At 37.6% G+C, this 24,125-nt stretch overlaps 1 protein-coding gene across 7 annotated transcripts in view; it reads left to right on the forward strand.

Moving 5' to 3' along the window:
* The window catches only part of NETO1 (neuropilin and tolloid like 1), a 122,632-nt gene that overhangs the window by 54,566 nt on the left and 43,941 nt on the right, over positions 1 to 24,125 (forward strand). For all 7 annotated transcript variants that reach the window (XR_004384359.1, XM_032872234.1, XM_032872235.1 and 4 more), the window contains exons 5-7: positions 9,787 to 9,828; positions 9,943 to 10,070; positions 20,442 to 20,670. Coding sequence is in view for 6 of the 7 variants with exons in the window: in XM_032872234.1 (XP_032728125.1) it covers positions 9,787 to 9,828; positions 9,943 to 10,070; positions 20,442 to 20,670 (399 nt within the window). In the remaining variant the exon portion in view is untranslated. The remainder of the gene's footprint in view (positions 1 to 9,786; positions 9,829 to 9,942; positions 10,071 to 20,441; positions 20,671 to 24,125) is intronic.

The following is a 24,125-nucleotide window of genomic DNA, read 5'->3' on the forward strand; positions in this document are numbered from 1 at the left end:
AATATGCATTGCACATACATGGCTTTTATAAAAAGTATGTGGCTGGATTTTGTGGATTTGAAGGATGGCTAGAGTTCAGTGATTCTGACCTTGGTCAGAAAGATGAGAGGACACACTTCCTTTTGTAGACAGAACGTGGTAACTCCGCTCTTCATCCCGATGGCCAGGAATGCATCTGTTTAGATCACTCTACGGGCATCTCCAGGATGGATCAAGAGAAACCTCATGCATGCGTTCATGACAATCTACTGGCAGGGGCAGAACTTGGCACTCTGCATTTGCTCGTTTTTTCCAGTCCCATGACGGCTCCACTTGCCCAAGTGCACTGCTGGCGTCTGGCATGAAAACTCTAGTGTCCTTGCCAAGGGCACCAACAGAGGACGCTCCCACAGTCTCCAATTAGAGGCCATTCCAGCTCTATTTAGAACCAGCGAAGGCTCATCAAATCCACTGGAAGCATGGAAGATCTTGTCTTGAAGCCACATTTGTACGGCTTGTGCAGCTTTATGATGTCCGCAGTATATTTAGTGAACCGTAACTTGCAAGGCTTCCTCATGGTTCTTGCATTTATATTTTTAAATAAGATTGGGAAGACATAACTTTTTCTTATATGCATTTTTCATTTTCAGTGACAATTTGTTAAGCATATAGTGACACAGTGAGATGAAAGGGGTTGGTGTGAGGCTTGTGCCAAACCCTAGCACGCTCACGCGTGCACACACACACACACAACTTGTGGTGCCACCCCCACTTTCAGCTGTTGGCATGTTAGAGCCAGGAGTACCTTATTCCTCTGTAGCTGAGTGTCACGCTTGCTAGCCCGAGGCCCAGACCCTCACTTCCTCCTCATGATGTCATTTCCTACTCTCTCTTCTAGGTGTGAAACCTCAGATGCAAGTCCCACACTACCTGCCGTGATATTTGCTCTAAACTTTTCTACAGTCAAGAATTCCACCTTTCCGTTATTCCTATGAAATAGCACTTTTATTTTCTTTAAATATTTTATTTATTTGAGAGAGTGAATGAGGGAGAGAGCACAAGCAGAGGGGATAGGCAGAGGCAGAGGGGGAAGCAGACTCCCCACTGAGCAGGGACACCCCCCCCCGACTTGGGGCTCCATCCCAGGACCCTGAGATCATGATCTGAGCTGAAGGCAGATGCTTAAATGGCTGAGCCACCCAGGCACCCTTAAAATAACACTCTTGAAAAATTAGTTCTCTTGAGTGTAGTTGACACACAATGTTACATTAGTTTCATGTGTACAGCATCGTGACTCAACTTCTGTATTCAGCACCCTATGCTCACCTTCAGTGCAGCTCCCATCTGTCACCACACAATGTCATCACCATATCATTCACGATTGTCCCTATGCTGTGCTTTTTATTCCTGTGGCTTATTCATTCCATAACTGGAAGCTTGTGTCTTTCTTGTGTATATGGATAAACATTGCTGGGTATTGGGAAAGCAGTAAACGTGAAGTTGTTGAGAGGAAGAAGAGGGCATGGGAAGTGTTCATTTAGGGGTGCCTGGGTGTCTCAGTCAGCTGAGCATCTGATTCTTGGTTTTGGCTCAGGGCATGATCTCAGGGCTCGTGAGATTAGGCCCCATGTCACCAGGCTCTGTGCTCAGCAGGGATCTGCTTGAATAGTCTCTCTCCCTCTGCCCCTTCCCCTGCTCTAGTCCTCTCCCCTTCTCTGAAAAGTAAATAAAGGAAATTTTTTTTGTTAAAAAAAGGAAATGCTCATTTACTGACAGGACTGGCACCACAGTTATGCCAGCAAGAAATGTCTTACTAGACCAGTTCTATAAAAACAGATGGTTCAAAAGACAGATTTGTTCATCTGAGGTTTCATGTCATTTAGGATATATGAAGTGAATGAGCAAATAGGAGCTTCTGAGACAAGTGGGCAGGGGCAGGGGGCAGAAGGCAGGGGCTGTTAGTAATCCATCAGGAACATCCCTGGCTTCCTTTGCATTCAATATTCAAACACCAAATACCAGTTTTGGACAATCTAGGCTTTAAAATTTGTCCTTATTACTCTTTTGGTCTTCTGATGATTTCTTCTTCCTTTCTTCTCACAAGCTTTTACTTTATTCTGTATAGTAAATGCACATTTTTCCCATAGAACAATACTATTATCTGGTGACTATCAAAAATATTGTAAAATCCTGTTTAATGTGAGCACAAGCAAAATCCACATTCTTTGCATACATTTTATTAAAGAGTTATGTTTCCTCAATATATTTAAAAATGTGAATACGAGCAACATGAGAAAACTTTCTATATTATATCTAAAGAAATAAAATAAGGAAACAAAAGATCTGTACAAGCCCCTGCAAATATCAATAATATTTTAAAGGGCTTTCAAACTTCCTTCCTGAAATCCTTTAATTTTTGATTTCTAAAATTCATGTATGAGTAAATTTTATGTTAAGCCAGAAGTCATGATATATAAACTCGGTGCCAACATTAAAACCCTTAGGAAGAGAAATCTCTGTGAAGATGTGTGCCAGCCTTATACTTATAGATAACAGCAACCTTAAAAAGGTTTAAAGTATTGTACTATGAATTTTATGTTAAAGCAATGTTGCTTCTAGACAAGAGTGAAATAAATCAGATAATACGATGACGCAAGCTATTTTAATAGTATGTTGTCAAGATTTTTTGCAATTGCTTTTAAAATTGCATTTTAAGTTCAGTTAACTAATTGTGAAACCCCAAAGCCAGTGGTTTTTCAGTCTTGAGTAGGAAGCTGGGAGCCAAGGCTGAGGTGTGTTCTAGATGGGTAGAGAAGGGTGGAGCTATCGAAGTGGCCATTGGAATGGCAGTTAGTTTCCGTGCAAGAGTTGACAGAATAAAGATATATCCAGAGACATTTCAGGACTTTCCCAAGTAAATATACAGAAGTGGAGATATTATGTAGCTTATGACATAATTCAAAATGTGTGAGAGTAGGGAGTTTGAGGGAAATATTGACTCACATTCTCTAAGACTATCCAGTTGGGTAGTTGAGCTATGCCTTGCAAACATATCCAAGTATTGAAGTTAAGTCTTATAATCAGAGGGTTTTGTAGTTCTGGTTACATGGCCAGGTCAGGCAATTCCATTTTCCCATAAACTGTTGTTCGAGGAAAAGCTCTGTGTTTTGTGATATAATGGCATCCGTGAATTGTAAAAGCCTAGACCAACAATATTTTCAGCTCAGGAAAAGGAAGTTTCAGGGATATTAAATGAATGGTTCAATGTTAAAGTTCGCTATAAAGCTGTTTAGCTTTTAGGTCAAAACAAGTTGCATTTTTCTAAAGTAACTGAACCTCCATTTTGTCCATTTATGAAATGAAGATACCTCTGATTTGGTTCAGTGATAGTCTAATCAGATAGACATTAATTTACTGAAAGTCCATCTAAAATATGGCTAGCAGTCAAACTTTCTTTTGAATATGAAATAAATGAATCACACAGTCCTGAGTTAATAAATTGCAACTTTGAATTTTGTTGGAAGAAGACATTTACCCATGATACAAAGGTGGTGTTAGCAGGGTCAAACTTCAATACTTCAGTCTTAAAACCCCTATCATTTCTTATGAAATATCGAAGACCTCAAAGTGCTTTGGCTTATATGGCCATATCAGTCAATTCTTATTATTATTAGACATTCAAGCTGATAACATTTTAAATAGCTATTTTTTAATTCATAGAAAAATTATACTGTGGCAACATAAAAACATATGTTAAAGGCATTGATTGGTACTAACATATTAATAAATATTAAAATAATAATTAGTAGAATTACATTTTTCTACATTTTTGGAAACCTACTTAGTGTCTGGCTTATTAAAAGACAACTAGATTCTCACATCCACTTCATTAAATGCGTCACAGTGCATTCCTATGATTGAGGCAAATGAAGAAAATTCAGCCTCACAGAGATGGTAGTTGAAAAAGGGAGGTGTATTTTCGTAGCCTTTTTGGATGAATAATATCTCAAACCTCAAAAAGTGATAGTTTCTTAAGGGTTAGTTGCAACGAGGAATGTGAAACTGTATCGATGAAGTTTTTGTGTTCTGTTCTTTAACATCTGTCTATGGCGTTTTTACCCATGCAGGATTTCTTAAGGTCATGCATTACTCTTTGACAATTATTGGATCACTGTAACGCAAATTTTCCAAATGTTGATCCATTTCATTATTGAACATCAAAAATCACATTTGTTCATTTACTCAACAATCACATTTAAACATACTTTAAGTACTGAGAAGCTGTCAGATACACAGTATCTGTGTATCTGACAGATACACAGTGATGGATATGATTTTCTTTGCTTGAAGCTTGAATTTGATCATTGACAGCAAATATCGTCAGTTGTTTTTCTTAAAGTCAACAGATTCACTATGCTCATTCTGCAGAAAAGGCATGTATTCAAAATTTTAGATTTAAAAAAATAGCACTTTTTCATCGAGGAGATTTTTAAGCAAAATAGTTCTCTACCCCCACAAATGCATGGGCACGAATTATACAATAAATACTAATGGCTATGGTTTGGTGCCATTGTCTTGAAGCCTGCTAAGGAATCAGCAGTTTATTTACCATTGCTTTTGCACCGTCGATGAAAATGTCAACACAGATGTTCCAGCATAATTCATAAATTCAAAAGTTTTCCAACAATTTGAATATTTCAGCACAACTAGCATTTGCTGCCCAGCATTCCCGTAGAAGGTTGTTGATGACTGGCTCACAGTGACACTGGATGAGCTCAAGCAAAAGAAGCAAGCTCACCCATGTCTGTACATCTATTTGTTACATAAAAATAAAATTCTGTAGACAAGATATTAAGTCTTTCTTCTTGTTTAAAACTAAAACTTTAAATCAGCAAGTTGCTGTATGGCCGGAAAGCAGCAGACTCCTGTTTTTTGTTGTTTTTTCATTTTTTTTCTGACTACCCATCCAGTAAGCATCCAGCAATGGCAGCCATGCACTGCCTTCTTAGTCTGGCCTCTCTCATGTGTGCTTCTCCAGCCAACGCAGGACAATAACTTACTTTGTAGGATGCCTCAGGGACTTTATCAGTTTTAGTTTCAAAAGTGTAATATAAGATTTTTAGCTTTTGAAGAACTGATTATGTCTGCATTTGAAGTATTCATTACTTCTTAAAAATTATCTCAAAATAATGTTGCAATCAAACTGTCATAATAAAATTACTAGGAAATAAATCACAATAAAACAAATTATTACCATCTATAAAACTGAAGGGATGATCGCTTTTGTCGTATTTTCATTTCTTATGGACAGCTCTCCCATCTTATTGGGAGTAGATTTCTCCTTTTCATGAGTAAGAGGCCTCTTTGGAATATTAGTGTCTCCTTTTCTCCAGCTTTAGAAATAAACTGTGAAAGGACGGTGGAGACAGGAGGCTGTCAGTCTCCTCCATCTCCAACAAATGTCTCCCCTGCACAGGAAGAAGAATACATTACAGATATATTTCTTTTATTTCAGGGAAAATATTATGGAATTTCATAATAGTCATAGTTAGATGAAAATTTTAAAATTAGGAGAAAATTTAAAATATTTTACATATGTATATACTTATAAAATAAGACATAAATTGCCTAAATTCTGGTTGTGATTTCATGTATGTTAGAGATATAACTCTAAATTTCATAATAACAGTGTCTTGGACAGAATGAGATTACAGAGATTACAAGAGGGAAAATTGAACCAAGCCAGTAAGTGTCCAGTAAAATTATTAAAAATTAACTGGATTAATCTCTGGAAATGTACATCATTTATACCCTAAATTCACTACCTTAAGAATATTCTTGGAAATGCAAGCAAATATTTCAGTAACCATAGTAGTGATGATGTCATCAAATAGCATGTAGCGTCTGGAAACCACCATACATATTCATTTAGGAGCTGAGGCTGATGATGTTCTGTCTTCTGTGTATGGCTTTTGAGGTGGACCATGGAAGAGAGGAAGAGGGAGTGGAGAATTGGTTCAAGTAGTTTTTATGGCTCAACCTTCAAGTGAAGTTCAGTCATTCTGTCCACATTTCGCTGGGCAGAACTCAGCCACACATCTACCCACAACTGTAAGGGGGGCTGGGGAGTGTAGTCAGCTGGTGCCCAGAAGGAAGGAGACTCGGGTTTTGTCGATTAGAGATCAGTCCTTAATACAGAATCTAATTTGATAATTTACTGTGGGAGCCTCTGATTTGGAAAGGGGTAGTTTTATGTGTTGTAAATACATCAACAGTATAGGAAAATCAACCTGGTATAAAGTCACTGTGTTTTTTATATACACAGAAAAATACGCTAAATTCAAAGGTATTTATGGGGCTCCCACTATGTCCAAGTGGTATTCTAGGTCTTGGAGACAAGGAGTGGTAGACAAAAATCCCTTAGAGTGTGCTTCCTTATAGTCTGGTGGGAGTCAATGGCCAATTAGAAAGTAAACCAATAGTAAAACAATAGTGGATTTTGATAAAAGAAACCATGAAGGAAGAAAATAAAGTAAGAGGTAGAGTTATTTTAGAGAGGCTCATGAAGGAAGGTCTTTTGAGAAGACTGTACTCCAGTCATGAGCTGAAGAAGGGGAAGGATCCAGCTGTGCAAAGAGCTGCAGGGGGGGCGGGGCAGGGTAGACGGAGCAGATAGCAGGTTCTGAGTGCTGAGGGACAGCCTCACGTGCCGGAGGAACAGGAAGGCTCCACGTGTTTCGAGAGATGACAGAAAAGTCCAGAGCCTGTGGTACATTAGGCCAGGGGTTGGGGCAGGAACACAGAGAATTACAGTCCTTGAGAAAGATCTGTGGTTTTATGCTATGGGGAGTGACAAGCCAGGTGAATATAACGATTTGATTTATATTTTTAAAAAGTTTATTTGGGTTGCTTAGTGGAGAACATTTTGGGAAGGTCTAGAGTAGAAGGTGGCTTACTGAGTCTAACCTCACTGTGCTGCTGCATAATCATTTCTGTCATCGCCCACGAACAACCTGGGGCAAAAAAACCCAAAACAACAACAAAACAACAACCAAACAAAAACAAAAACACAACTACAACAACAACAAAAAACCCCACTAATCTTAGTGTTCTTAAATTTGGTGTAGGCTGCTTTAAAAAAAATTATTGTATTGTTTATTTTCTATTTTGCAGGTCATAGGGCCATCTGTTATTATGACTGTGCTATTACTGGTGGTTCAAATGGAAGTACAGAAACAATTTCTCCCTCTCTCCCCCCCGCCTTTTCTTAACCATCAGTGCTCTCACCATTAATACAAAGACAAAAATAAATTTTCAACTCCCAGAACTGGCATTTCTCTCAACATTGTCTAGCACAAGTTATAAAAATGACAAATGTTAGCCTTCAAACCAGAAAATGGAATACCAGCTACATTTCCACAAGAATCATAGGAACAGCCATGCCAGCTGAAACATTCAAACCTATAATGACTATTATTAAATGTTATGCAAAATAGTGAAAGGGACATAATAATAAAGAATCTGGAACACTGAGGTGGGCAAGCTTGATGTAAAAGTGAGGGGGAAATATTGGGTCTCTTCAATACCAAGAAAACTGCTTAGTGGTGACAAACAATCTGAGTAATTCTGTACAAAGCATAGTTCTTTTATTGTACACAGTAGGTATTAAATATACACTTTTTTGAGGGGTACCTGGATAGCTCAGTCGGTTAAACATCTGTGTCTTGATTTCTGCTCAGGTTGTGATCTCAGGGTCATGAGATGAAGCACTATGTTGGGCTCTCTGCTCAGCAGGGAGTCTGCTTGAGATTCTCTCTCCCTCTCGCAAATTATATATATATATATATATATATATACACACACACACACACACACATCAACATATATATGTGATATATATTGTATATATATGATATATATATTTAAAAGAATTACCAAATATCCATTAATTTAGATAAAGCAAAAAAAAATCCACTTGGGGATATCCTGATCCAAATTAGCTATGTGGTCCTCATTTCTGCATCTTTCATGGAAATTGCATACAGTTATTTCTTCCTCCCTCCTTCCCTCACTCTTTACCTTTTCTTTCCTTTTTTCCTTCCTTCCTTCTCCCTTCCTCCCCACCCACCATTCCTTCCTTCCTTCTAAAAGGTAAAAGAACTGTTTTCAAAATAATTATACAAAAGAGTTTGTATCTCAATTCAAAATATATTACCGCATGGCAATTGTGTTCTATAATAAAGTGAACCTAAGTAGTGGACCTAACTGAATTGTGGCCTGGCTTATCCAGGCCTTTCAATTTCAATATATCAGTATGTATTATTGTATAAGAAAAAAAGGGAAAAAAAAACTGTAATGAAAATAAGGACAGTGATACAGTCACTGGAAATCACGGGCTTGGCATCTTCAGGCACACGGACATGTAAAGGAGTACCCCTAGATACACATCGACATCTATGCACACATAGTCTTGATGTCCAGAAATTATTGCCTCCTGAGAGTGCTGCCCTTTCATATTTCAGCCTTAGACTTCTGTCGAGCAGTGTCTCTCAACATATTTCTAACTTTATAAGATTTTTAATTTATAGCCAATACCTTAATAGTATAAAGAAATTAAATTTCACAGTCCTCCTTTAAATTGGATGCCATGTGTCTCCAAGAAAAATTTTCATAGCCATTAATGCCTTTATCCTTAAGGAAAAGAAAATCCAATTCAAAGTAACTGAAATTATAAGGATATACATTGTTTCAAAAAGCAAAATGGGGAGGAAAATGTGACTACAGGGTAGTTGAATATGGTGCCCCAGTGGTGTCCGTAAGGATTTGCATTCTCCAGGTTTCTCTTCTGCTCCCCCTTGAGAGTTAGCATCTCCTCACATTAGTCCCTGTCAACATCATAAGCTGACCACTGTGCATGATCCCAAAGGTACCCCATACAAGCCAGATCACAGAGGGAGCCAGAAAACTATATGCCTTGTTTCTTCTTATTACTGAAGAAAACTTTCTCAAAAGTCCTTCAAATGGCTTACCATTACATTTCACTGGTTGCATACCTACCTCAAAATCAATTTCAGGAAATGGAAACAAGCCCACCATGATGGCTTTTAACACCTAGGACGCTTCTGAGGCTCACAATAAGTCAAGCTTCCCCCAAGTACGTGAGCAGAGAAGGACACATACGTGGACCTGGGGTGGGGTGAGGGGAAATCCAGAGAGGGAGCTGGCCTTGAGAGGACCCAGCGTCTACTGAGGAACACTTTGGAAGCTAGCATGGACTAAAAAGTTAAGGAAAAATGTCTGCTGGAAACAGGATAGCGCATTCTGCTGGGGGATGGAGGCCCTCAGTTTCACAGATGAAATTTGTACTTCCAGTATTTCAGTGACAAAGAAAATTGTGTTTCAACAACTTACAAAATCTGTTAAATTCAACAAGATGATTATATGTGTCATAGATGGAAGTTTACTCAAAGCTTGACTTACCTATGGATACATTTTACAAAACCATCTGGTGTCTGATTATGGACTTAGAGATAATGAATAATATTTTTACTTGATGCCTAGATGATGAATGGCATTGGAAGGTTTTTAAAAATGGCTTCTTGTGTGGTGATAAAAATGCTGTGGTAATAATTCTGTTTTATAAATTAACATTTCAGTCATAACATTATCATGCATTTTGTTTAACCACTTAATTTTTCTTAATATATTTTTTGGCAGATTCTTGAATAATTTAATGGTATATTACTCACCATCATTTTAAGGAATAAATGCAAAATAAGACTAATTATCTTTTTCTCAATTTTTAAGATCCTGACTTTAAGGACCTTGGAGTTTTGAAACCATTACCAGGTTGGTAAAATAGATACTCGATAATGTTCAGAGGACTTTGTTTTCTGCTCTGAAATATACTTTTGGTTTATTATTCAAGCTCCATTTTTGTGTGTTTGGCATTTCGTTATTTAGCATGTGAGTTTGAGATGGGCGGTCCTGAAGGAATTGTGGAATCTATACAAATTATGAAAGAAGGCAAAGCTTCTGCTAGTGAGGCTGTGGATTGCAAGTGGTACATCCGGGCACCTCCACGATCCAAGGTCAGTCTGAAGGTGAAAACATTTGACAGTCAGCTTGGGAAGTATCTGGAGCACCCTTTGCTTTGAACCAGCTGGGCATGCTTAGTGAGTTTCAGAGTGCAATCATAAGCTTTCGTTTTACTTTAGTTTGAAATGCAACTTGTCTTACGCCATCCAAGGAAATTTTTGATGCCATAAATAATATGGAGAAGGTGCTTTGAAAAGATCACCTGGACAAGAGACCCTAATGTGACACCCCTCCCTCTCTGGAAAATGGATTGAAATTCTATACCTAAGCTGTGGGTCTAAGTATAATCACATTTATTGTCAGTATCTGTGTTTTGCTCGCCTTTCAACCTAATATCGAATCTTTGGAAGAAATTGTCCAGGCCTTGCCAAAACCCCATATCTCTGGCATATAAAATATCTTGTGATAAGGCTGGGGGACTGTGGTGAACAGGACTTGGGAGAGCCTGGACCAAGCAAAGAGGTCAGCCAGGACTTCACTGCCTCTTAAGCTACTTTTTATTGTCATTATGAGAACATTTTGGTCTAACATTACCAAGCCCTCCAATGTTCTCATGACAGGGAAGTCAGCATTTTATGTTATCACCTTGATTTTTAAATACTGCAATACATTTTTTAAATTGTAAATTTACATGCTATTAAACGAAATACATTATGGGTCAGATTCAGACTCAAACCACTATTTTGGAACTACTTCCTTAGAACAACCATATATATCCTCTTATTGAAATTTTAAGGAATACTGGGGATAGTGACTCTGTCAGTCACTATCATCAGTGGGGACTGTTGATTATTTGCCAATCTCCCTTCCTGTATTGTCATTCCTCAGTTATATAGTTTCAGCTAAGCCTTATTGATTTATTAGGTTTGTCATTGACTTTACTGAGTTTAAAACAGTTTGTTATTTAATTAATAGATTTAATGGCTCCGTAAAGTCTCGAGCATCATGTTGGAGAGATGAAGAAAGCATGCCAGCCCCTGTCCTCTTCCTGTTTAATTCTTAGACAAATGTGTAACCAAATAACCCAAGGAATGAGCCATGAGCATTGAGGTGTCCCTAAGGTGTAGTAGAGAGAGGGGGAAGTCGCATACACCTGCAGAGGTAAGTCAAACGTGGAATCAAATTCAGCCAAGGTGTCCACTGACTCTTAGTAAGAAACAGCTTTGTGTCAGCTAGATCAAGGAAGGGCTCTCCAGGTAGAGGGAGAGCATTGGGGCCATAGAATCAGCAGACAATTAGGAATTGTGACCAAATAAAAGCATGGAGGTGAATAAAAGTATGGAGGTCGATGGCGAGTCTTTGAGCACAAGGGCTGTAAAGAACCTGGATTCATTCCAGTAGCATTAGTGATACACAGAGAGGTGTGAAGCAGGAAATCAATGTGATCAGATCCGCATTCTGGAAAAAGAGCTTTTCCCTGGGAAGCAGGGACAGAGGCATGAACACTGCAAACAGAACACTCAGGAGGAAGATATGGCAATGAGCCCCATGGTTGAGGCTAGCTGGTGACGGTAGACAGGCCGAAGAAAGATTCAAGATCAATAGAGGAGAATTTGGTGGCTGGATATTCAGGATGTGGGGGGAGGGATAGAGGCATCTTTGAGGAGGCTGGCATTTCAGGAAGTATGTTGGTTTTTTTCACTTGATTTTCCCAGGAATCTGTCTCTGGGTCTGCATACGATTTATAAGTGTGGCACGCTTTGCCCCGACATCGGTCAGACATTCAGAGCCACGCTCCCTCTTCCAGCTTTGCCCCTGGTGAGCCTCTTTGCATCTGTGCAAATCTTTGAAAACTTTTATTGTATTATCAAGAAAGACCCAGTGATTCCTCCTTTAAAAAAAAAAAAAATCAAAGACTTTTCGTGACATAAAAGCCAACGCATTTCCTGGATTATAAAGGAGCTAGATTGCAGTGTGTTATTCTCTCTTATGTAATCTGTGGGTTCACGTGCAAGTGTTATTCATTTTTCTTAAACTCTATGAATGAAAGATGAAAAAAAAAGTTCTTCAGCTGGAAACATTTGAGCCCCTCCTCATTGCTGTAAGCAGCATCTTTGTCATGGCAGTGTTAAAGAGAGGGCTTTGATGGGAGCGTAAACACACATCGTTTTTTTCCAGCTGGTAAATAGGCTGTCTTTTGTACAATTCCAGAGCAACAATACCCAGTGTACCTGTCTGTTACAGAATTTGGCATTCTGTGACCCAAAGGGAAGCCGCCTGCAGAGCTGGACAAAGATGACTCTATTGTGACAGGCTTTCTCCGTTAAATTAAAGGTTAGAAGATAGGAAGTGGCTTTGAATAACTGTGGAGAAAAGCAAGAACTGGATATGAGTGCCTATGTGGGCTTTCTATTTTTGTGGAGTTCCTAACAGCTTATGAGGATAGACTATCAAAGCCCGAGTTAAACTTGAAGGGGCTCGTGGTGAATATTTGAATGATAACTGGGGAATTGAAACATATTACACAATGCAAGTGCTAAATAGTTTCCCGGGGTTCTATTAAAGTTTACATCAAGGCTATATTGCTTCTCAGACTTTTGACAAATAGAAAATAGTCATACAGATGACCACCTTTAATTAGAATGTGATTAGTCCAGATTTCTTAGAATTTGGCATACTAGAGCCAGAAAGAACGTTGGGAATCTGCTTCTGATTAACTCATTTAACAGATAAATAAGCTGAGACATGATCATCAAGTCTTATATGGGCTAATAATGGAATATAGAGATCTCTTTGTGTAGACTCTAGAGCAAGGATGGTGGAAGGGCGTTATGGTATCTTGTCCTGGATCTGGTACAGAAGAGAACTGACAGAGAAGAATTTTGGGTGATCATATCATGGTAACTATTTGAATGTTAATTCCCTGAAGGCTGCAGCTTAATGTATCTCTAGATACTCAGTACCAAGTGAAATGTCTGTCATTCAGTTAAAACTCATGTAATACAAAACAAACTGATGTGTATCTAGAAAAATGGACATGGTGGCAATCTTCAGACATTTGAAGGACTCTCATATGACAGGAGAACAAGAGGATAAGGGTTAATCTGCATGATTTCAAGTACTATAATTTATTTGAATCCTTGAAACTGGAAATATATAGCTTTTGGTTTGATATAAAGAAGGTTTGTCTTTAGTTTTAATAATGGAGCTGCTCAAAAACCAAATGATATTCCATAAGGAGGAATCTAAATAAAGTTTGGCAAAGATTTGGTACAATAATTTCAAAGCAAGGTAGCTTTTTAGCATAGATAATATTAAACTCCCCCTCAAGACCAAAACTCGGTGAGTGTATGGTAAGTGACTGCCCAAGTATTTGGTCTGTTGGTACAGAGCTAAGGCAAGATTTCAGTCTCCTGACTCGCAGTCCAATGTGGTGTCACCAAACCACACTATTTGAGGGAATTGTCAAATTTGTTAAGATAGAAAAAGAGATAAATCCAAGACTTATAAAAGTACACAAATGAAGATGATTAACTTAATGATTAAGGTGTTGGGACAATATAACTCTAGCTTTTAGTAATTACCCATCATTTAAAATTTCACATTAACTTTTAATGTGTTGTTACTCTAGTCAAAAATGTTTTGAATAAAATTAACATTAAATAAACAGGAAAACTTGACAAATATAGTAAGTCAATATTTTATAGTGAAGCTGTTTTAAGGTAAATTATATGATGAACTTAATTGTAGGTGGAATCTTAAAGATGACACCCAAGATTTCCAGCCCAATCAGTGACTGTGAATATAAAACATCACATACCTGATTATGTTAAATTATCTGGCAAAAGGGATTTTGCTGATGCAATTAAGGTTACCAATCAGTTGGCTCTGGGTTAATTAAAAGACAGATTATCTAGGTGAGCCTATTCTAATCACATGAGCCCCTTAAAAGCTGGATTTTCTCTGGCTGTAGGCAAAAGGGGGAGTCAGAGGAACTAAGAACGTTTTCTAGGAGCTAAAAGTGATCCCTGGTAAATGGGCATCAAGGAAACAGGGACCTTGATCCTAGAATGGCAAGCAGGTGGGTTTTTCAGCCTCATATGCCCTTAGCAGAGAACACAGTCCAGCCCCCAGTCACTTACCCTACAGAACTCAGGGATACTGAATGGGTCTTGTTTAAAGCTGCTCTATTTCTGGGAACTTGTTACGGGGCAAGGAGAAAACTAACAGCAGATGGAGAGTAGTAACTATAATTGATTACAATGATAAATTTTAGGGTTCTAAAGACTGAGTCTTCCTTTATTATCTCTAAAAGTGAAAATAAAAATTGAGTCAACAAAATGGAAATTTTAACTGACTAGATAACCACCAATGAACAGCTCACGATTCTCTTTGTTTTTAACTGAAATCTCAGTTTTGTACAATCAGATTTTGGAGATGGAGTGTTTTGATACTTGCTTATGCATGCCAGAAAATCATTTTAATATTCCCATCAGGATTTGTTATAGGAGGTGTCATTTCAACATTTCAGAGAATATGACGTGATTTTCTCCTCCGAATAAAGGGGATGCTGCTATTAGCCTCCAGATTCATGGGCTATTGAACCTAAAATTCTAAGACCTGGAATGTCCAGTCACAAATCAAACAGTAAACAGGGAAGTTCTGGGCTACACATTTTTTAGAATGTGGCTTTATTTATTAAAGTAGAAAGTATTGAAACCATGGACAGCATTTCTCAGGCTGTGGTGTGTATGTATTTAATTTGTATTTTCATGGAGAACACTGTTCTGGCAAGTCTTAAATAATTGCCCCAAACAATGTCTGTTTTCTGCATCTCACTGCAACACAAGGGGAAGGACCAGGTTGAAAGGTTGGTATTAAATGTTTTTTTTGTAAATATATTACTTAGTACATTGTTAGCTAGATTTACTTGCCTTAAGTACACAAAAGGGATTCTGCTCTCCATATTAGTGTGATTTAGAAGACAGATATTACTAGAAATTGCTTATGTGTTCTGAAGCTTCTCCTGTCCTATTCAATAAATCATTTTGTCAGCTCAAACCCTGTGATTGATTAGAAAGAAGAATGCATCAAAATGATTCACTGAGAGGAGATAGTAATCTGACCATTTTACTGGAGTTATATATGATTCTGTTTATCATTTTCCCTTTTTCTCGGCAGAGAGACTAAAGAGCTTTCTGTAGTTTTCCACCTTAAATAAAACTCATGTCATGGGGCATTCTCCCCCTTGGTGATCTTTATGGCACAAGTTTTAAGCTGGCCAGATATCATTTAAATCCCAATCTAAGGAAGGCTTTTATATGATGTATCCTAGAGCTAGTGTGGGGAAGCTTGATCACTTCTCTGGCTATGGACAGTTGGCTTTTGCACCAACAGCACTGCACCCAGTAAACCAAAATATGCCAGGGACATATTTTGTATCTTTTCTGAAATGATTTTTTTTAAATGAAGTTAAAAAAATAATGGAACGCTTCAGAAGTGAATATATATACATAAAAAATATATATATAATATATATATTCAGAAGTGAATATATAGATAAATATATATATAGTATATATTCAGAAGTGAATATATATAAAATATATATTAAATAGTGAATATATAAAAGTGAATATATAAAATATATAAAATAAAAAATATATAAAAATTTTTTTGAATGTTAACAAAAAGATATTTATTAGAATGTCTTTTTATTACCTCTATTTTCAACACCTATCAGGCACTTCAGAGTATCTGGAAAGAGTAGATATTTCAAAAATGTACTTAGCATTGTCATCTATATATACAGAAGTTAAAATGCAGACACAAAACAATGGTTGTAATATGAAAATGTCTTCTAAATATGACCAGTCTGGCACAGAATCTTCTTTTCTTCTTCCTCAAGGTCATCTACCTCATGTCCTCTTAACCACTGAACAATGTGGATGTGTGTCACTCCTGATGTCCCTTTAAGAGGTGGTCTAGCAATTCCATTTCAAAGTCATTTTCTTTCTTTTTTTTAAAAAAAGATTTTATTTATTTATCTGACAGAGAGAAATCACAAGTAGGCAGAGAGGCAGGCAGAGAGAGAGGAAGGGAAGAAGGGAAACAGGCTCCCTGCTGAGCAGAGAGCTCGATGTGGGGCTCGATTCCAGGACCCCGGGATCATGACCTGAGCCAAAGGCAGAGGCTTAACCGACTGAGCCACCCAGGAGCCCCTCAAAGTCATTTTCAAAAGACTAATTGTTCACTTCCTCTATAAATGGTGTCCTGTCTAAGAATGGCCTTTAAATACAGAAGTGCTTAGACCGCTGTCATTGAACTTCATGTGAGAATACCAGTCAGTTGCCTCGTATGGAAAAATGTGGACACTCTCTTGAGCTGTCAAATGAGAAACCACTGGCTGAATATGCAAATTGCCTTTCTAACTATAGCAGTGCCCTTCTATGAAACAAACTTCTTTTTAAGAAAATTTAAGACAGCCCTTTCTTTCAGTGGGACACGTTTATTTTCCGTGAATCTCATTTTTATCTGGATGGTCAACATGTTTCCTTGCCCCTGTAGGAAAATCAAAATAGTTTGGCTTTGCTGGTTTAGTCATTTATCTGGTTGTGGTTTGTTTTCCTTAAGATGATAATTTTCTTTCTGGAATATAAATCTGTGAGATTAAAAAAATACATCAGTCTGCATAGCACGGTACAAAGGAGGAAACTGTCAGGGGGATCTCCGTTCAAAACTCATCTGTCACCTAAGGGCCTGGGTCACTTTGAAAAGGTTACTTAGTTTCTCCCAGTCTCATCTTTTTCATTTTAAAATGGTTATAACAAGTGTCTGTTGTTGTCGAGAGATTGGAATGAAATCATGTATTAGCGCAATGTCTTAAGTTATTGCCAATTTGGGATGCAAATAATAAATTAGCATTTTAAGCTGGGTTTCTTCAGGCAGGGTAAGAAACTCAAAATAGGATGGCAGGCACCTTAGGCCACTGACTAACTCAACCTGGAAACATCTGCCTCTCAAATATCTTTCTTCCTTAAATTAGTCAAATGATTTATTTCTCTTTCTGTGGGCAGACTGGTTTTTGTAGCTCTGAAATGGCACTGGAGGGAGGGGTTACTTTACATTCGAACTCCAAAGGGCCCTTTCATGTATCCTACTCAGTGTTTCCTCCTGCTGATAACTATGTGTATTTACAATTGTAATTGCATATTCTTTTGATGGCTAATTCTTTTGAGGTTGGGTTGATTGTATAGTATTTGAGAATATAAATATATACTTGATTTTTATTACATTTAACAAGTTTATATTACCTAATAAGAATCCCTAGATTTTGTAAGTATTTATATTTTTATAGTACTTTCAGTCTGTTTACTTTTAGGTCAGGATCAGGTGATGTAGTATAGTGAAAAGAGCTTTAAAACAAGAGTTAGGTATTTTAATCCTACTTAAGGTTCCCACATCTATTGCTTCCATCCCTTGAGCAAGCTGTTTTGTCACCTTTGCTCCAGCTTCCTGGTAAAGGTCATCTGAAAGACCCAATCCCTTTTCATAAATCCATGTGAAAATTTGAAAAACACAGTAGTTAGTGAAAACTTGGAAGGTTTAACATTTTCACATATGCCTTCTTAAAGGAGACATTTGGGGATTTCCTGGATAGCTTTCAGGAAAGTAATGGTTGGGAAGAGTGAATCCCAGATGGGTTACGTGAGTAATAGCTGAATTTCTGATAAAATGAAGTAGAACATAACCTGGGAGTGAGGAACATGAAGGCTTTCTTAGGGCATATGTTTTATGTCTGTAGTAATGGCAGTTAAAATTAGCATCAAAGTGTTTGGAAACTTTAGAGTAGCTCCAACTACAATGTTACAGATTGCCTTTGTGTGAAAACCTCACCAAGAAAAGCATCATAAAACTCAAATGCTTTCCACTGTTTCTCAACTTTTGCCCATTTCTCCCTATTTCTCTGTTGTTCTTCCTCAAGGTTATATGAGTATTTCTTGACTTGGGACTCACACTTTATTTTTAGTCCATTCTCTCCTATAAAGTCTTCAGGATACTATTTTGTGGTTCTCTGACAGTTCAGAGTTATAAAGAAACACCTTGTCTGGGGGATTTTTGCATTTGGTTTCCTACTGCAAATAATAAAATGTCAATTATTCCATATAATTATTATTTATAGTACTTTAAACATTCTGACATACAGGGGCCCAGTCAATAGTCGATTGATAATAAACAAATGAAATCAATAACAAAATAGAATTCTCCAATCAGTCAATCATTCACAATCATGCCCTCACAAACTTTGATGGAACGCCTAGTATATACAACACGTGGCTTGATGCCTCAAATGCAAAAATGTATGCCACTGCCCCAGCTTTTTAGGAAAGTAAAAGTAGTAAAAATTTTGTAGAACCTATAACTAAAGCTTAAAATAAGTTCAAAATAATATTTTAGGATAGAGGATGCATAGATTAATTCTGCCATGGTTGGGGAGTGGAGGCCACGGATATTCTGGACTGGGGTGTGTAACCATTGAAATGGACCTTGAAAAACCAGGAAGAGCTTAGTAGGCAGAGGAGAAGGAATGGTTACTCACATTTAACTGATGTCCTGTGCAGAAAGGATGGCATTTTGTAAAATAAATATGGTATGTTCAGACATGAGAAGAAAAATTTGACAGGTCATGGTTTTTAAACTTTTTAAAATTATAACCATTTAGATAACAGCTAAAAGATGGTAGTATGATTATTAAATTTGTTTCTTAGAAATATAACTTTGATGGGCCTGGGCTTTGGAAGTGGACTGGAAAATTAGAACCTTGGACAGATCCAGGCCAGCTGGGAGACTATTGAAATATCATAGACCGACCTGCCAGCAGAGATGGAAACAACTCTTTTTTTTTTTTTAAGATTTTATTTATTTATTTGAAACAGAGAGAGATCACAAGTAGGCAGAGAGGCAGGCATAGAGAGAGAGAGGAGGAAGCAGGCTCCCCCTGAGCAGAGATCCCGATGCGGGCCTCGATCCCAGGACCCTGAGATCATGACCTGAGCCAAAGGCAGAGGCTTTAACCCACTGAGCCACCCAGGCGCCCAGAAACAACTCTTTTGAAGTTCAAATTAACAAGTATCACTGCCGGATTCAGTTAGAATGTTGAGGGCAAAGGAGAACTTTTTTTTAATTTGAAATACTGAAACTTTTAAGTTTAAGGCAGACAAACGAACTCAATAAATTTTTGTTGTATGGGGTTCATAGTTTATGAATAAATAAGCCAAAATGAGTGTTGAGATGAAAGAGATGGATATTTAGGGTGAACACATGTCTTCAGTTTACACCCACGGTACATTAATAATCGAAGGGTGTCTGAGAGGAGATAGCCCATAGTTTTTCATGTTAGAAAGCATAAAAGGCTTAGTAGATATTTGTGAAGGGTGCTTTCTTTATTTCAGAGCCATTCCAGATATCCCTCTCATAGTACAGAGATTTTTTTTTTTCCTTTATATCACTTCTGTCTGTATGACTTTGTGTCCATGTGTCATGGTTTAATGAACACATACTTTCAACACTGAGCCTCGTTCTTTTGTGCACCTGTGTTTCCTCAGTGCCTTGAATAGTGACTGGGATAAAGTCAGAGGCCAGGTTGTAGATAATGCTGAACCAGTGGCTGAAAGGACTGATGACTTCTTTTCAAACCTATCTTTGGCTGAATTAATTGCTTATGATTTTGTAAAGCACACTGGAACAGAGTCAGATAAAATCTGTTGATCATAAAACAGCATGTCCGCAGCAGTGTTATATTGTGGAAGGCTCATAGCCTAGGGAGTTAGAGAGACCTTGTCTGATGTCCAGTGTATACCACTTGAGTCTCTGTTTCATCATCTGAATAGGACAATAAAACTGTATAGAGTAGTTGGGAGTATTTAAAAATAATCTATAGAGTAGGTTACAGGGCAATTCTACTCATTAAATGTTAATTTAATTTTTATTTATGTGGACTTCACTAAATGGCTTGACTCTATGTTGTGGCAAGAATAATCACAGATTAGCTCTCTTTTATTTTATTCTTTTTAATGTGCTCTACTTTAAAAAGGAAACAGTGTGGTTCTGTGAAATGATTTAAACAAAGTGAAATCAGAGACTATCTTTTGATACCGTTTCTGTTTTCCTTTAATAGTAATACAGATTATTTATTTCCATACACTTACATATGTCAAGAAAGGAAAATAACACTTGAAAAAAATACTAAGCACGGTTTGATCTTAGTTGTACATCTTTACCTCCTCCGCCCCACAGGGGAAACATCCTAAGATTGATTGCAATCAAGACTGACTTGTGAGACTAAAGAGAAAGCCTGGTGCTCTCTGTACTACTTTCCTGTTTTGGTTTGAGGAAATTCCTGCATCTTTGTTGTTATGTTACAGATCTACTTACGCTTCTTGGACTATGAGATGCAGAATTCAAACGAATGCAAAAGGAACTTTGTGGCTGTGTATGACGGCAGCAGCTCCGTGGGGGACCTGAAGGCCAAGTTCTGCAGCACCGTGGCCAATGACGTCATGCTCCGCACAGGTCTTGGCGTCATCCGCATGTGGGCCGATGAGGGCAGTCGGAACAGCCGATTTCAGATGCTCTTCACATCCTTCCAAGAACGTAAGAACCCCTGCACTTGACTGTCCTTCAGGAGGTCCCAGGAGGCAGGTCCCGCCAGCGGCTCCCGGTGTTTCTCCTTGCAGTGCGAGCACACTAGGGTGTGTCTACCGAGTTCTTTCTGAGATTCCCTTTCCGTCATTTGGGCCCAGAGACAGGAGATAGTCACAGATCACTTTTTGATGACCTGCTTCTGCACAGGCATCATAGCCTTGCTTAAGACAGCTCAGCGTTCAACCGGGAAATGACAGTTGTGTTTCTCTTTGCTTTAGCTCTAACAAAGTGCATGGAACTTGAACAGCTTCTGATGAAGTTTGAGTTTAAATCTTAAAAACCTGCGCAAAAATATTTGGTAGCTTCTCTTCAGTGAGCTCCTCCTGTAGTCCCACGTACTGCAAATAGGTCCAAGAGGATAGAGTTCCCATTAACGTAGGCAAAGAGAGAGAATTGTTTGGGAAGAGAGTAAACAGAAAACGTTTCAGAAAATATTTAAAATGGCACAATGGGTGATATCCAGAGTTATGTGCAAAGCACAGCAATTTTAGAAAATTATGTTCCAACAAATAATGAGTCATATTAATAGATATATTTGGAATGTTCTTTAGAAACCCTGAATAACTCACATTTAATAATTTTATACAAATGAAAAAAAAATAATACTGAAAAATTCAGCTTTAAGAAATCAGCACCTTGTATTTTGAAACAATCTATTTATTAAATAGAAAAAAAATGTTTTTGAAACCTCCAGGATTTCTCGGTGATAGGCACAGCATGCAATTTTTTTTTTTTAGTTCATAAATATTAAATATACTGACAATTCTTTTATATAGTGAAATTCATCTCTATTTACCCAGTTGGAGAGTTCTAGTACACCAGAAGTACCAAATGTCACTCAGTCTTTCTAAATCTTGATACCATCATGGAGCGAATTATCTTGCCCAACGTTATTACAGATTTAAGCAGCATGTTCCCATCACATCCTCATTTCAGTGGTTGATCAAAAGGTTAGAGGTAGTGCATCTTGATTTCAGCAAGGTATTGGGTCAAAAACAAACAAACAAACAAAACAACAACAACAACAACAAAAACAAAAACCAAACTTGTCATTTTCTTGGAAGAAATTCAGGCTTCAAGATAGCACATTTAATGTCCTCACTGATGATTACTCCACAGTGGACGATAGCTCTTGCCTTTGGTGAGAGGTTAAAGGTACTTATTCGATATTCTTTTCAGTCTTGGGTGATAATACGTTGAGAACTCCTATTTAATTTAAATGATACACATATAGTAGGGTTAGCTTATATGTTGGAGAATATTATCAGGTTTTTAAACAATATCACAAAAGTCTTCAGTTTTTATCAAAACTGTACCATGAAAGGTAAGAGGGGGAAAATGAACTTATATATCTTTATCTTTCAAATATTGACTAAAACAACAGTAGTATAGAAGAACCCTAACTCCTAGGACTTCCTGAAGTTGTATTTCATTCAAATTCATTTTGAGCCAATCTTAAAAAATAATAATAATGGACAAAAATAGCTTAGCAGTATTAGCTTATATTAAGGAAATTGAAATAAACAACTCAAAGGAGATCATCTCATGGGAAGACTACAGATGACATAATCTGTTCTTTTCTGGGTTCTGTGAATGAGGAGGATAGTAATCACTTAGAATAGGCTGAGCAGGAATCAGGAGCCACTGGAAACATGAGTCCAGGTCAAAGGAGGAGAAGTGTTTATCTTAGAGATTTTGTTGTTGTTGTTCGAAATGTGATAACTACCTTAGACTTATGTTGTCTGAGAGCTGAGATTTGTTTGCTAGATTTTAGGGAAACATCTAAATGAAATTCAGGAAAAACATGTCTAGCTCATAGGAATGCTCCAAAACTGAATGGATTCCCATGGAGGATATGGGCTCTGGATGGAGAGTGATCAGTCGGAAAATGAATCATCATGTTACGTGAATGGGGGAGGGGCAATGTCAGTGTTTTGTAGGGAAAGAACTGGTAAACCTTGAAGGTCCCATTCAACTCTAACAGTGACTGAGTTCTGTGAGTATTTAGAATTCTGCTTATGCAAGAAATGGTGAATTATACTGTGCAAATGCCATTAGAAGTATTTCTATCTGAGCTAAAAAATAGAGTTTTCGTGCATGTACGTAAATGATCTCCAGAAGTCCTTCAAGTGGGTGGACATTTCAATGTTGAATTCAGAAAAAAACTTGGCCTTCTTCGTCCGTGGGAGGAAAGCACACCAGTCCTTTATATTCCAGCACGAGGGGTAGGTTTATCGCTCTAATTTCAATGATGAGTGTTACGAAGCTTTCTCTGTGATTATCTCATCACTTTACAATAAGCTTCGATTAGAACAAATTTATCCTCTGCGTCATGTTGCCTATGCGGCGTTTGAATATTCTGCTTTTTCTTGCTTTTTTGGGCAGCTAAAACTGGGTGGAATCTACCATAGCATATGCCTAAAATCAAAGTCATTGTGTGATGAAGGATGTGGGGATGGACTAAGTCTTTCTGTATTGAAATCAATGTTTTCCAGATATGAGATGATAATTCCAAAACAATAAGAACAGAACTTCAATCAGTGCTACTACTCAGAAATGAGGGGTTATGTCATTTTAAAGGCTCTTAATGAGGAAACAAAGGAATTCTATTTAGAGAGTTTCAAGTTCCACAAATGGTATTGTTTCATTCAATATTAGTGCCTAGGAGAGTATGTTACGTTACATTTTTGTTTTTCTTGATGATGATAGGTATAGAGTTTATATAATATAGATCATATATATATATATATAGCTTATAGATAATATACTATCTTATACATAATTACATCATACACATTAATATTCATATTTAATATATTTCTCTAATCTTACTCCATACACACCTGCACACATATGGAGTAAAGATTAGAATTGTCAAAGCAGCGACCAGCTTTGTCATAGTCAAATAATGAGTTTTTCTTGGTTCCCTGATTCCTTGGTTCCTTGGTTCCTTGATATTTTTCTTGGTTCTCAACATTTATAAGGTAGTATTCCCCAGTGCAGTGTTCAGAAGTGCTTATAGCATATTCAACAATATTCTAATATCTGTCAAAGGTCTTGGGACCATATGATGTATTTTTTTTACTGTAATTGATACCCCATGTTACATGAGTTTCAGGTATACAACTTAGTGATTTGACAAGTTTATACATGATGCTGTGTTCACCACAAGTGTAGCTCCCGCCTGTCCCATGACATCCCTGTGACAGTATCATTGATTGTAATCCTTATGCTGTGCTTCTTATTCCCACGATTTATTCATTCCATAACTGGAAACGTGTATCTCCCACCCTCTCCGCCCATTTTGCCCAGCACCCGCCCACCTCCCTGTTAGTTCATTCTGTGTATGTATATATCTGATTTTGCTTTGTTTGTTATATTTTTAGGTGTTAAAGGACAGCTTA

The sequence above is a fragment of the Lontra canadensis genome, unplaced genomic scaffold (genome assembly GCF_010015895.1).
Source record: "Lontra canadensis isolate GAN:19392208 unplaced genomic scaffold, GSC_riverotter_1.0 scaffold44, whole genome shotgun sequence".
In the NCBI taxonomy this organism is placed as follows: Eukaryota; Metazoa; Chordata; class Mammalia; order Carnivora; family Mustelidae; genus Lontra; species Lontra canadensis.